Below are 15,052 nucleotides of genomic sequence, written 5' to 3' on the forward strand. Positions count from 1 at the left end.
CACGAAATTTGACCTGCGGGACGCTCCGTAGTCTGGGATGTACTAGAACAGAAGGCACAAAAGGATTTTGGATTGCGATTGGTTCGCACGTGGTGTTCCCGGAACTCAGTGAGCGCCGCGCGAAGGCTGAAGGGAGCGGGGCGGTCGGATTCCGCCGTGCCGCGGGCAGCACCCGCTACCGGGAGCGCCGACATGCCTCGGTATGCGCAGCTGGTCATGGGCCCGGCAGGCAGCGGGAAGGTGAGGATTTGGCGGGAGAAGAGGAGAAAAGTCGGAGCTCGTGGGAGGCAGAGACGTGCTGGTCTTGATGGGGGGACCGGCGGGTGCGTGCACTGGGGACCCTTGGGCAGCTCGCTTCTGCAGTCTGGGCTTCAGTGCTCTTTGTTGGGGTTTTGAAAGTGGAGTAACTAACGATGGTGCTAACGTTTATATTATACTTATGCTCCAGATATTGCGTTTGAACTCCTAATTTATTTCCAGAACAACGCTGTGAGATAAGTCCTGTTTTTCTCATTTTTGCAGATGGGAATTTTACAGAAAATGAGACACAGAAAGGTTAAGTTCTTTGCCCAGGATCCCACAGCTGCTAAGTGAAGGCTGGAATTTGAATCCACTTTTGTGTAATTCCAGAATCCGGCCCTGTCTCGCTCGTAGAAAGTTCAAATGAGGTCTCATTAAATCACTGTTTCTTAGACCTTGAAACGTGGACTTCTGGTACATAGAGGCGATTTTAGGAGGTACATTAGGAGGGCCTAACCTTAATGAACATTGAATCATATATTGAGAAAGTTACTCCCTTTTCAATCCTCTTTCGGTTTGCATTGAAGTGAAATTGTCAGTTTGATGCTTGTATATCTTTAATACTTTTTTAATCCCCAGATCTCTTCAGAGATCAGATCTTAGAGCTTTTGACAGACATTTATCTTTCGCTGGAACAAAAAGAGCTTTAAGGGTATTTAATTTTATAATTACCTTCACGTTATGATAAATATAACTGGTTTTCTATTTACAATAGAGGTATAATTTTTTTCTTGTAAATAAGTATGCGCGGAATAATAGGAGAGGCATTCAAATACAGAAATGGGTGAAGGTATTAGTCAAATAACAGGAGCGTGAGAAGCACTGGAGTCTGTGGAGGTGTTGTCTGGCTTCAGTCTTGAGCACATTGTTCTAAAGCTTGACCTATTCTGGGTGTAGGAGATCAGCATGTGACTGTAATCCAGCCCTTGCCTACCCAGAGTCTATAGTCTATTTGGGAAGACTGATAGATGCCTTGCCAATTAAAATACAGTGTGATGCACGGAGAGGGCCTCCTCTTTGGCAGAGATAATAGTATGTGAAAAGTCACTGAGCATGATAGAAGTTATTTTCTATATTCCAGATGAATTTTCAGACTGATTGTGTTAGACAAGTACCTTCCTACAGATTTTTGATGCCTACTGTTTGAAGTACTCACTGAGTGTGTTCTCTGTGCTAGGCACTGTTCTGGGCCCTGGAGATTGTGTAATGAACAAAACACATACACACATGCACACAAATCTCTGCTCTTGTAGAGTTTATATCAAACATATTAAGTGAATTAGAAATAATTATCAAGCATTTATTATGTACTAGGTACTGTGCTAGTCCCTAGGCTTATAAAACTGAGTAAAAGGCATCCCTGCCTTTAAATAGAAAGTGGAAAAGACAGACAAGTAGCCTAGAGACTTTAACATAGTATGTTAAGGACTACATGGGGGATAAGGAATTCTCTAAACTAAAGTGCAAACTGATAGCCCATCTCTAGACTATTTATTGACCTTTGTGTGCTCTCATTTTGAAATTCTCTCCCTGGCTCAGCAAGCACATTCATATTCCTTGGCTCAAACATACCTCCACCCCACCCGAAACATCCATGACTACCCTACTTAAAGCTTTGTTTGGACTGTAATCATCTTGGTGGAGACATAGGGTGTTAGGTGCCGCATGGTATGATCAGAAGTCTTCCCTTTAAATTCCGCTTGCCGCATGTTAGAGCAGCAAGGAGCCTTAGTGATCGTGGAGGCCATCCCAATTAGAGACAAGAAAACTTGGTGGGGTGCCTGGCTGGTTCATTTGGTGGCACATGCAACTCTTGATCTTGGGGTTAAGCTTGAGACCCACATTGGGTGTAGAGATTACTTAAAAATAAAATCTTTAAACAAAAAAAAGAAAGAAAGAGGAAACTGAGGGGCAAAGTAGAGAAGCACTTTCGCTAAAGTTACCCACGAATCCCAGCCAGGTCTAGACCTGCATGCAGCCCAGTCAGATGTCCTGACTCCCAGTCCGGTAACTTTCCTGTTTTCATTCAGCTTCTTGGTCAGTGAAGGCATGGTTTTGGCCTTAGTGGATACTGACCAAGTGATATAGGGTGTCCTTCTGGGGGTGCAGGGGGTAGCACTACACTGCCTGTTGCTTTGACCCCCTTGTGCCTTGTGACATTACAGAGCACCTACTGTGCCACCATGGTCCAGCACTGTGAAGCCCTCAATCGGTCTGTCCAAGTTGTGAACCTGGATCCTGCAGCAGAACACTTCAACTACTCCGTGATGGCTGGTGAGTCCTGAGCAGAGCTTTCCCTCTCCTTCAGGAAAAATAAGGGGGTGGAGAGGCCATGAGTGCTGGCTGCTTGGCACAGAAGCTGAAAACTCAATTATTACAGTCTGCGCCCCTATTTCATGGTGAACAACATGAGGCTGAATGTCATTTGGTGACATCCACTCATAGTGACATGTATCTTTCTTGGTCTTTAGTTTAGGTATTAAGTGAGTAGTCTCCTCCATCACACTTCCCTTCTGTCCCCTTCATGCTTAGTTCTGCTGTGGTGAATCGGGTTTACTGCAGATCATGGTATAAGTGAGCAGTGTAACTGTTTTGTTTTTTAAAATTCTTTTAGGGGCTCCTCCTGCTCTCTCTCTCTAAAAAAATATATTTATTTATTTATTTATTTATTTATTTATTTATAATTTTTTTAGAGGGGGAGAGAGGCAGGGGAGGGGCTGAGGGAGAGGGAGAGAAAAAATCTTAAGCAGACTCCCACACCCAGTGTGGAGCCCAGGCCGTTCTTGGTCTCACAGTCATGTCCTGAGCCAAATTCAAGAGTTAGATGCTTAACCAACTGAGCACCCCGGTGCCCCCAAATAAAATTCATTTAATTTATTCATTCAGATGTCTTTTGAACACCCACTTTATGCCATACACCAGGGTTCTAGCAGAGAACAAGGCTGACGTCCTTGCCTTCATGAACCTTTTAGCAGGGAGATGAGCAAAATGATAAACATTGCAGATTGTGATAAGAACTTTGCAAATAGGCTGATGAGAAGGAATAACTTGCTTTAGGAAGGGTGGTTCGGAAGAAGTCTCAGGAGGGGAGATTTGGGCCCAGACCCAAAGATAATTCTGTTCTCACCAAGCTGGGGAGAGGCCTTCCAAGATGAGGGAACATCAGGTCAATAAATAGCCTAGAGATAGGAAGGGGTTTGGTATATTTCAGAAAAAACAAAGATGTCGATGAGCTGGAGCATAAGGAGTGAAGGAAAGAAGTTGTAGGTGCTAGTAGGACATGAGAAGTTGGGTTCTATCCTGTTTTCTTGGTCCATTTGAGCTTCCTTAACAAAATACCACAGACAGGGCAGCTTATAAACAGAAATGTATTTTTCATGGTTCTGGGGGTTGGAAGCCCAAGATCGGGGTGCCAGCATCGTCGGGTTCTGGTGAAGGTCCTCTTCTAGGTGGCAGACTGCCAACTCCCCACTGTGTCCACACATGAGGGGAGGGGCAGGGGATATCTCTGGGGCCTCTTTTGTTAAAGCACTAATCCCATTCATGAGGTACCACTCTCATGATCTCATTGCCTCCCAAAGGCCCCACCTCCTAATATTATCACCTTGGGCATTAGGTTTTCAACATAGGAATTTTGAGGAGACACATTCAATCTGCAGCATCTGTCAGCAGTGGAATGCCATTGGAAGGTTTAAAGCAGGGGAGAGGATTGATATCTGATATACATTTTTAAAGATAACTGGCTCTCAGATGAAAAATGGACTCAAGGGGGTCAAGAGTAGAAGCAGGGACGAGTAGGATGGCTATTACAGATGTCTAAGCGGCTTGGACTAGGTGGTCATGGTGGAGATATAAAGAAGCAGATGGATTCAGTATCTACTTTGCAAGTAGAATTAGCAGCACTTTGTGGGAGAGTGAACCAGAAGGGTATACGAAAGGGAGGACTCATCAAGGGTGACTCTTAGATATCTGACTTGAACTGCTTGAATTGCTGAAGAGAGCATGTGATACCATTTATTGGGAAGGAAGGCAAATCCGTTTAGGTTTGGGGCAGTTCTCTTTGCACTTAACCAAGCTTGAAATACCTGATAGATATCTAAGAAGTGATATCAAGGAACCAACTGGATACAATAGTCTGGGACTCAGGGACAAGGTCTGGTTTGGAGGTATAAATTTGCGAGTCAGCGTATAGACCATAAAGTTCCAGGACTGGATGAGATCATTGGGGTGGGGGGGGGGGGAAGTGTGGTGAGAGAAGAGAACCCAAGACCAAGCCTTGAAGTTGTCTAATCTTCAGAGGCCTAGAGGTGGCGTCAGTAAGATCGGAGGAAAGCCAGGAAAATGTACCATCACAGAAGCCAGGAGAGACTGTTTGAAGAATACGCTTGTGTGCATGGTGTGTCAGGTACGGCTGTGAAGTTGTATGAGGACGGAGAAGTGGCTGTGAGATGGGGGGACGTGGAGATGGAGGTGACTGTGCCCAGCAGTTTCAGTGGAGTGATTGGAAGAGTGGCCTGAAGGTGATGCAGTGTCAGCAGAGGAGACGAGGAAGTTTCACTATGAAAGGAGCAGAAAAGTGGAGTGAGAACTGGAGAGGGTAGGAGGGCCAAGGGAGGTTGTGTTTTAACATTGGAGATGCTAACCGGAATGGACTTGATTGCTGAACAGAAAGATCCGGTAGACTGCGGCGCCTGGGTGGCGCAGTCGTTAAGCGTCTGCCTTCGGCTCAGGGCGTGATCCTGGTGCTCTGGGATCGAGCCCCACATCAGGCTCCTCCGCTAGGAGCCTGCTTCTTCCTCTCCCACTCCCCCTGCTTGTGTTCCCTCTCTCGCTGGCTGTCTCTATCTCTGTCGAATAAATAAATAAAATCTTTAAAAAAAAAAAAAAAAAAGAAAGAAAGATCCGGTAGACAAAGAGAAACTGAAAATGCCAGACAATGGGAATAACTTCAAGAGCAAGAAGGGGGAGGGGGATCCCAAACACGTGGGGAGTTTTGCCTTCACTAGGAGCGGGGTGCTTTTTTCTTTTTGCTTTAAGATTTTATTTTTAAGTAATCTCTATACCCAGCATGGGGCTTGAACTCACAACCTGAAGATCAAGAGTCACATGCTCCACCATCTGAGCCGCCAGGTGCCCCAGGAGTGGGATGCTTCTTCTGTTGTAACCAAAGGGAAGGCAGGGTGGAAGACACCATGCAATACTGGTAGTGGGAATATGGGAAATTCTCTTTTGTTGGCTTCTGATTTCTGTTAATGACACGTGTGCCGTCAGATACTACACTTGATCTTAGCCAAAAGCCCGAGAAGCGATGACATGTGTGCCATCAGGACATGAGAGTGGCTGGAAGTGGGTAAAAATGGGGTTGGGAGGCAGGGGTTGAATGAAGAGGCGGAGGTATGAAATAGTCATCCTCCATAGGAAAAGGGATTGCAGGAGCGCCTGGGTGGCTCAGTCAGTTAATCATCCAACTGGATTTTGGGTCAGGTCATGATCTTAGGGCTGTGAGATCGAGCCTCGTGCTGGGCTCCGCACCAGGTGTAGAGCCTGCTTAAGATTTCTCTCTCTTCCTTTTCCTCTGCCCCTCAAGAAACAAAACAAAACAAAATAAAAAGGCTTTGCATATCTTTGGGATCATTTGGTTGCACCCAGCAGAAATCACTGAAGCCATCTTATGTAAAAGGAGGATTTGTTTTTTAGAAGGAATCAGGGGATCTCTCACAAAACCCAAGAGCAAGGCTTAATGAGAGACTAGAACCCAAAACAAAAACTAACAGACCGAAGCTGGCTTTCTTTCTGTCTCTGCCTTTTTCCCCCTCTTACAGACCAGCTTTCTCAGCTTCAGGGGGCCCAGCAACGTGCCACCAACTTCAGCTTCTCATCACTTTCTGGTCCAGATGTCTTAATGACTGACTTGTGTCCTTGAGTCATCCTTTTAGAAGACCCAGTTTCATTGACCCAACTTAGTCAGGTGTTTACCCCTTGGATAGAGAGAGGAAGTGCATAGGAAGGTATTATCCACATAAACGTGGCTATGAGTGAGTCAGTGCTCTGTGGACAGATTGTAGGTTTGTGCACAAACATAAAAAAACCTATGGGAGAAGGTTATAAATACATACAGATTTCCAAAATTGGTAGTAGAGGAGAACTATGAATATGCTAGAATTTTTAAGCCCCTGCTGTAGGTGATTTAGCTACATTACCTCATAGAATCTTCATCCTTGTACCCCAGGAATATGATTTGTCCCCCATTTTATAAATAAGGTGTGGAGAGATTAAGTAGCTTCCCCAAGGTCATGTTATGAAACACCAGGGGACGCCTGGGTGGCTCAGTCGGTTAAGCGTCTGCCTTCAGCTCAGGTCATGATCCCGGGGTCCTGAGATCGAGCCCAGGACCTGGCACAGGCTCCCTGCTCAGTGGGAAGTCTGCTACTCCCTCTGCCTCTTCCACTCTCCCTGCTTGTGCACGCGTGTGTTCTGCCTCTCTGACAAATAAATAAAATCTTTAAAAAAAAACAAAAAACAGCAATTGGTTTTTTTGGTTTGATTTTGTTTTAATCATTTTAGAATAGGTAGTATATATTGACTTCGGTTTAAAATGCAAAAGGTACAGAAGAGTAAGTATACAGTAAAATGTCTCCCTCCCAGGTCTGTGTCCCAGTAATTGGTTCCCCTCCCTGGAGGCAGGCAGTGTTGCCAGTTTCTAGGGTGTCTTTCCATAGAGAGGCTATGGATATAAAATCAGATATATGTATTATTATATATGTGTAGTGCATTTTTGTCTTGTTGTTGTTGTTGTTAACACAATGATGGCATTTTTACACAGAGTTTTGCACCTCGCATTTTTCACTTAAAAGTGTACCTGGGATGGGGTACCTGGGTGGCTCAGTCAGTTAAGCATCTGACTCTTGGCTTTAGCTCAGGTCATGATCTCAGGGTCGTGAGCTCGAATCCTGGGTCGGGCTCCATGCTCAGTGCGGAGTCTGCTTTAGATTCGCTGCCTCTCCTGCTGCCCTTCCCGCATGTGTGTGCACGCACACGCTCTTTCTCAGTTAATTAATTAATTTTAAAAAGTATACTTGGCGGATTATATCACATCCATATTTAAAGAACTTCTCCTTTTAATGGCTATGTAGGATTCTGTTGTCTGGCTGTACGGTAATTTAACTGGTTCCCACGAACACTGCTATAGTGAATAATCATGTACAGAAATAGCTTTACGCATGTGAGTTTTTATATAACTGTTAACTGTTGCTAACAAGGATTACAATTTTTGAATGGACATTCTTATATTCTGAGCCCTATCTTTGCAGACATCCGGGAACTGATTGAGGTGGATGATGTCATGGAGGATGACTCTCTGCGGTTTGGTCCCAATGGAGGATTGGTGTTTTGCATGGAGTACTTCGCCAATAATTTTGACTGGCTAGAGAACTGTCTTGGCCACGTGGAGGACGACTATATCCTTTTTGACTGTCCAGGTAAGTCAACAATTTGAATGTGACATTTTCCTGGAAATTGTGCTAATTCTGTCCCCAGTGAGAGAAAGTGGACTGAGCCTTCCTGGCTTTTAGCTATAGTGCAGTGAGGCACAAAGCTCTTGTTTATTGGCTCTAACTCGTTCATTGAATTTACTGAGTGCTTAGTTTGTATGGTGGGAATACCATAGAGACCCCGGCAGCCATAGTCTTTGCCCTCATGGAGCTCACAGTCAAGTGGGAGTGCTAGACAGAATGAACAGAGTCACCTGGATTATCATTTAACATTAATTTGTGACAGGTGCTCCGCAGGAGTCGCACAGACCATCGCATAGCAATAAGATTGGGAGGCTTCTGATCAAGTGGTCCGTAAGCTGGGCTGGGGGGTGAAGGTGAGGGAGGCTATGGTCCAGGCAGAGGCACAGCATTCCAGAAACCTTGAGGCAGGAAGGAGTGAGGTGGATTTGGGGTACCAAGAAGGGTAGGGGGGCTGGAGTACTGAAAACCCAGGGAAATGTCATAAGGTGAGGCTGGCGGGGAATAGATAGCACAACTTCTTAAGCCAGATCATGGGTTTTGGACTTGAGGCTAACCTAGCTCTGATCATTTGTGGCTCTCACTTTATTTTCCCTTGCTTTTATTTTATTTTATTTTATTTTATTTTATTTTATTTTATTTTACTTTATTTTTTTAAAGATTTTATTTATTTGACAGAGAGAGAGACAGTCAGCAAGAGAGAGAACACAAGCAGGGGGAGTGAGAGAGGAAGAAGCAGGCTCCCAGCAGAGGAGCCTGATGTGGGGCTCGATCCCAGGACCCTGGGATCACGCCCTGAGCCAAAGGCAGACGCTTAACGACTGAGCCACCCAGGCGCCCCTTTACTTTATTTTTTATTTTTGTATTTTTAGGGAGAGAGCATGTGTGCACAAGGATTGGGGGGGGGAGAGAGAGAATCTTCAGCAGGCTCCATTCCTAGTGTGGAGCCCAACGTGGGGCTCGATCTCACAACCCTGAGATCAAGACCTGAGCCAAAATCAAGAGTTGAACACTTAACCGACTTAACCACCCAGGCGCCCCCTGCCCTTTTTTTAGAAAGAGAGAGGGTATTTCCCCTTGTTTTTAATTGAACCCACAGAAAAGCACGTACATCCGAACCATGCAGCTTGATGAGTATTCCCAAAAACACACACCGTTGTGGCACTTGCTTTTCACTCCCTTTTTAACCATCTTATGGGAAATTTTTTTTTCCGTGTAGTTTGATGACTACATATTTCCTGTTTGTATTAGTCTTGTCATGTTCTTCGTGTAGGTCAGATTGAGTTGTATACGCACCTGCCCGTGATGAAACAGCTGGTCCAACAGCTGGAACAGTGGGAGTTCCGAGTCTGTGGAGTTTTTCTCGTTGATTCCCAGTTCATGGTGGAGTCGTTCAAGGTTTGAAGATCAGTCTTTCGATTTTTTTAGTTGGGGGTACAAGCAGATGACAGTCTCCTTTAAGGAATCTGTGATTTCAGCACTCTGGATATTTCAGAAACTATATTCCAGAATAATTTAGTATCCTTTCTTACTCATTTATTGTAATGACATATTTTTAACTCAAAAATGATGTTATGATATCATATAGATTTGGGGAAACTACTTACCAAGAAAAATGAGGCAGATGCATATTTTATAAGTATTTTTAATTCTCTGAGAGCCTTTTGTCTAGTTTATGAACTATATTTCCCATTAATCGCCCTTAAGGAATATTCAGTGGGAAAAGATACCATCTAAATTGAGATTTGTGATCACTAATTTTTTTTTTTTTCGAGTGAGGGGAGAGGCAGAGGGAAGGGGAGAGAGAGAATCTTAAGCCCAGCGTGGAGCCCAATGTGGGGCTCCATCCCACAACTCTGAGATCATGACCTGAGCTGAAATCAAGAGTTGGACACTTAACCAACTGAACCAGCCAGGCGCTTCTCCCACCCCCCATTAAAAGATTTTATTTTTAGTAATTTCTACACCCAGCATGGGGCTCAAACTTACAACCCAGAGATCAAGAGTCACATGCTCTGCCAACTGAGCCAGTCCGGTGCCCCATGATCACTGCAAATTAAATCTACCTCTTCCCTCCTTATTCTCACCTTTGGAAGCCAAGGGTCAACTGTCTGATTAGTGGACTGTCTTTTCGTTAGGAACATTTCTTTTACTTGGGCCAGTTTTGTTCCTGTAAGGAGCAAAAGCTTCTCTTTTCTGTGGAGACAGCGATTTTTGTTGGCAACAGTTCCATCTTCTCTTTTCTGTTCCCTCCTTCAGTTTATTTCTGGCATCTTGGCAGCTCTGAGTGCTATGATCTCTCTAGAAATTCCACAAGTTAACATCATGACAAAAATGGATCTGCTGAGCAAGAAAGCTAAAAAGGAAATTGAAAAGTGAGTTCACTTCTTCCATTATCATCAGATCTTAATTGCAGAGATGTGAGGTTTTATTAGTCTACAAGTCTGGTTTCCTGATTTATTCTTCCTTTCATTCATCAGTCTTCTTTTTCACTTTCGAAGGTTTCTAGACCCAGACATGTATTCTTTATTAGATGATTCTGCAAGTGACTTAAGAAGCAAAAAATTCAAAAAATTGACTAAAGCTATATGTGGACTGGTAAGTTTTTCATGTTTTTTAAATGACCTGGTCATCTGTTTACCTGTAGCCAGGCAGTGGCCACCGTTACGGAAAGCACACTCCAATCCTATTACCTTGGAAAGGGGAGGCGGGTGGGGCAGGCTGTGGGCTGGCCAGTCAGTAGTTTAATTTAGAAGTAGTTATTGGTGGTAGCTGATAAGGTAACTGACTTGTCTATTATTCCAAACCATTTGGGGAGTTCAGAACTGTACCCTTCTGAAATTTCTGATGGTTGTTGAATTCAGATAAATATCTATGAAACAGTAAGTGTCTAGTTAAGTAATAAGTTAATGAGTGTTCTGGGAGGTCAGAGGTCAGAAAAATCGATGATTTGCTTTTGTTCAGGCTCCCTCCTCCCCGCTCCTTCCACACATCGAATGTTTTTAATCAGAAGTATAACTGGTTATAAACTTAAAATGTAAATTGAAAATTAAGTATTTTGTACAGCTTCAGAATGACCCTTTATGAAATTCTCAACTTGTAGATTGATGACTACAGCATGGTTCGATTTTTGCCTTACGATCAGTCAGATGAAGAAAGCATGAACATTGTGTTACAGCATATTGATTTTGCCATTCAGTATGGAGAAGACTTAGAATTCAAAGAACCAAAGGTAATTTTTGATCACTGGCTTTTGGTAACCATGTTTGCCAGCACTCACTGGCCCTTCCATAAGCCCAGCAACTCCTCAGATTGTCTTAGCAGCAGCAGTAAACTGGGCTTGTCAAGGGGACATCTGAAATTGACATCTGTGCTCAACAAGGTGTATCAGTTTTACTCTCCCTGTTATTGAGGCACTGTTACCAGGTTTCTTTGTCCTCAGGGCTTGGGGGGGTGTGCAAAGAGGAGATAAAATTCAGTTGAACTTGGGCCGCCCTCACATTTGTCAGTAGGAAGCCTGATGGTAGTTGTCGTAGGCCACTATCTCAGCAAATGAGCCGAGAGTCAGCAACCGTAAACTCAAGTAAAAAATGCTTCCAGTGAGATATAAGTACTTTAATTTAGCTGGAAAAATCCTATCAGTCATGCCTTTTGCTGCTATAAAAGACACCTAAAATGCAGCTGGGCATCATCTCCTGGTAGAGCATGGCCTGAAAAATAGGTAAGCACATACTAGGTCTCACTTGGGGGAAATGAATATTTTCTGTTTTGTGTTTCCTTTGTGTCAGGAACATGAAGATGAATCTTCTTCTATGTTTGATGAATATTTTCAAGGACACCAGAGTGAGTGAAGAATTTATCAGAGTAACTATATATGCCAAAGCAGCAAGACATTCTTCTCTTCAAAGGATGCAACAATACTAGAAGGCTACTTATTTTAATGAAAAATGCAATACTTGGCTCTTTATCAGCAGCATGCCTGAATCAAGTTCTAGTTATTCTGAAATGGCTGGCATTTCAAGTGGAATCTTTTAGTATTATTTTAACAGCATCAATTTAAGATTTTAAATGTTGAAATTGACATCAGTGCACAGACTTGTATATAGTATAAATGAGCATCTGTGGTACAGTTAGGACCCAGTCTACCTTTATTTTTACTATTTGATTTTTATTATTTAAGAAGGTTTTTTGAAGAGGCAGGAATTATTGTAACAAAACATACACATCTGTGTCCAAAGGAAAAAAATCTGGAAGGATATAGTTAAGACTATTGCTTATCTGTATGTCTGAGTTTTCTTAACACTGAAAATGTATCATCTGTGTAATTAAAAAATGAAAAGTGTTTTAAAAAATATATATATGTATGTATATAAATAAAAGAAATAGAAAGTGCTAACCTTTCATTACTCTCCTGTTTTCCAGTCAGAATTTGAAATATTCAGCCAGGGCAAATTTTTGAATGAATAAATTTGCCCAACTGTCAAAATATAGTCCATGATTTCTTAAAAAATGCAGTTTGTAGTCGCTGAGCATTTAAAAATTTATACTTTCCTGGAATAATAACAGATGCACACAAAAATGCAAAAGACATGATTTTTTCCTTTTTAATGTACACATTGAATTATTTTCAGTGTTTTTAAGTTCAGTAGCGTTGGGTGTAAAAGCTTACAAAGTGGCTAGTCAGTCAACAGATATTTCTCTAGCATCTACCATGGGCCAGGCCCTGCTAAAGCAAAACAGAATCAAACTTAATGAGTTCTGCCAGACCTTATGCTAAGAAACATTTTATGTAATCTCTTTCATTTAGTCCTCATAACGGACCAAGCTTCATTGGCCATTTGGCCCTGGATCATCCAGCTGATACAAATTAAGCACTTACAGAAACCACAGTTCAGGTTGAATTTTTAATCATTCTTGGGCTAGATAGCAGGAGTACACCTGCAGTGTCACGTTTGATCCATTTTAACTAAAGACGTGCCAAGTGTGAGGAACCATAGCTATCTATGATTAGCTATCAGTGGTAACTTGTGTCTGGGGGCCTAGGCTAGGGGCAAAAGTCAGGTATTTGCATCATGGTCCATTGGTGTGAGCTATTGGGGGGGGGGGCAATCAGGAGAGAACGTGAATGGGCATCATGGGAATGTGCTGTCCCACTTGGGTCTCTCCCTATGGCCCTGAGTATGAGCGGGTAAAAACACCCTGATCTCCCAGTGTTGCTAATTCTTAAAAATTTTATTGTTATGGAAGAAAGGAGAGGCAATTTCATTTGCCCTCTTTGCTCCTTGAGCATTTCTTCCCTGGTTCAGCTTCTGGAGAGTCCAGTATGTGCCTTGGAGCAAGAAGTGAAGGGCCAGATTGAATTTCCTTCCCCTCTGGACACAGGTTTCAAAGATGAGTATGTCCATTCCAGTCCTCAAGGATTTCATTATCTTGGTAGAGAGCCTGACATGATTCTTTGGAAAAATTTACTGGTGGGTGCCAGGCACTGAGGATAAAATGGGAGCACTCAGAGCAGACAAGGCCTTACTCTCATGGAGCCGACATGCAGGGCCCTTGAGACCATAAACAAGAAAGACTTGATAAGGAATAGGAAGAAACGAAAACAGTAACGAAACGGAGAGTGACTAACGGACTCCTTTGGGCTCATAAGGCTCCTGAATGGTACTATTTGGCCAGAAACCTGAATGAGAAATCATTTGTGGGAACATGGAGCAGAGTATTCCAGTCTGAGGGACGGACGGGAGAAATAGTCTGAGGCAGCAATGAACTTAGCACTGAAGGAAGGTGATGTTGGAGAAGATAATCAAGAGGATGTGACCACTGGTTGACCCTTGAACTGGGCCCAGGCAATGGGAGGTTCTTCACCCCTCTCACCCTTCACTGTGGGAGATGTTCCAAGGACACAGTCTGGAGAGAATAAGGTGTTGAGACCATTGGATGTGACTGAACCCAGTTAAGGCCTCCATATAAACTTAGAAGATTCTGTCAGGTAGGTGGGTGCCTCGCCAGAGATAATGTTAGGAGTTAGTTGGACAGTTAGGTAGTCAGGGCCAGGGTCCCCAACAAGAAAATATCAGGTCAGGACAACTAAAATAAAACAAGACTGGCATCCTCTTTGCAGCTTAGACGGGACTGCACCAACATTCTGCTTTGCAGCCTTTGCAGAAATGACTTCTGCAAAACGTCCTAAAATAAGACAATCACAAAGCATTTGTCAATATCACAGGCAAGAGGCAAGTAAGACATAAGCCCCAGATGTCAGCAAAAAAAAAAAAAAAAAAAAGACCTGTCAGCACGTGGACACTAACCTAATAGGTGGATAGACACAAAAGAGCTCATAAAATCCCCTAAACTTAGAAACTCTGAGGGCAACCCACTCGCGTCCCCCTCCCTCTCCAGGAGCTTTGTACTCCTGCTCAAGAAACTTTGCTTTGCTGCCCACCACTCTTCGTCTGGTCTACCTCTTCATTCTTCAAAGTAGCATGACCAAGAACTGCAGGCACTAAGGGGACACAAAAGCCTTTAACGATAAGCCTCACAAGTAAGTTCCCTCGCTTATTAAAACCATCACCTGTATACATCCGGATTTGTCTGCCTCTTCAGTCTGTCCTTACACTGTGTACAAGGGCCAGTTTACAAACTAACACATGAAGTGCTTTCCAGTAATAGGTACAAAAACTGCACTTTCAGGATGTTCCAGGCATGTGAGTTTTAAGCATTTTACATGTAATTCATTTCACCCTCAGGAAACAATGAGGTAAGTACTATTATCTCCATTTTCAGGAAACAGAGGCATAGAGAGGTTAATTAACTTGCTCAGAATTACACTGCTAGTAAATATCGGAGCTGGGATTCAAATCCAGAGTCCACTTTCTCAATTTTTACACACAAAAATTGAACTACAGTGTAATACATAAAGCCCTTTGCAGAGCACTCCCCTTTACCCATTGTTAAATCCAGAACGAACCAGTTGGGTTCATTCATTCACTCATCAGATCTTTATTGATGCTTACTACGTACATCACCATTACAGGCGCTGGGGATGCAGTAGTGTCCCAAACGGACAAAATGCCAGCCTTTTTGACGTTCACATAGATAAAGAAACAAATACCAAAAGCTAAATAATAAGAGTCCTAACTAAGGAAAAAAGAGGGAAAAAAGGATGACGCAGGGGAGTGGAGTGGGGTTGAATTTAAAATAGTGTGATCCAGGGAATGCTTCACTGAAAAGATGAACTCTGA

The 15,052-nt window shown here is 43.2% G+C and overlaps 1 protein-coding gene across 2 annotated transcripts; it reads left to right on the plus strand.

Annotated features, from left to right (window-relative positions):
* Positions 1-54: 54 nt before the first annotated feature.
* On the plus strand, positions 55-12,203 carry GPN3 (GPN-loop GTPase 3). Of its 2 annotated transcripts, XM_026514865.4 has the most exons (9): positions 99-240; positions 880-952; positions 2,466-2,574; positions 7,611-7,778; positions 9,085-9,209; positions 10,071-10,186; positions 10,313-10,409; positions 10,915-11,043; positions 11,600-12,203. In XM_026514865.4, exons 1-9 carry the CDS (start codon positions 203-205, stop codon positions 11,660-11,662), a joined length of 918 nt encoding a protein of 305 aa, XP_026370650.1. In that variant the 5' UTR covers positions 99-202; the 3' UTR covers positions 11,663-12,203. The 2 variants fall into 2 exon arrangements, with proteins under 2 accessions (XP_026370651.1, XP_026370650.1); XM_026514866.4 differs by lacking the exon at positions 880-952 and having other exon boundaries at positions 55-240.
* The last annotated feature ends 2,849 nt before the right edge of the window (positions 12,204-15,052 follow it).

Source organism: Ursus arctos, unplaced genomic scaffold (assembly GCF_023065955.2).
Source record: "Ursus arctos isolate Adak ecotype North America unplaced genomic scaffold, UrsArc2.0 scaffold_34, whole genome shotgun sequence".
NCBI classification, from domain to species: Eukaryota; Metazoa; Chordata; class Mammalia; order Carnivora; family Ursidae; genus Ursus; species Ursus arctos.

Coding starts and splice junctions, on each gene's coding strand:
- GPN3 (XM_026514865.4), top strand. CDS start 203: ATGCGCAGCTGGTCATGGGCCCGGCAGGCAGCGGGAAG. Junction 953..2,465: donor GAACAAAAAGAGCTTTAAGG/GTATTTAATTTT, acceptor GTGACATTACAG/AGCACCTACTGTGCCACCAT. Junction 10,410..10,914: donor CTAAAGCTATATGTGGACTG/GTAAGTTTTTCA, acceptor CTCAACTTGTAG/ATTGATGACTACAGCATGGT.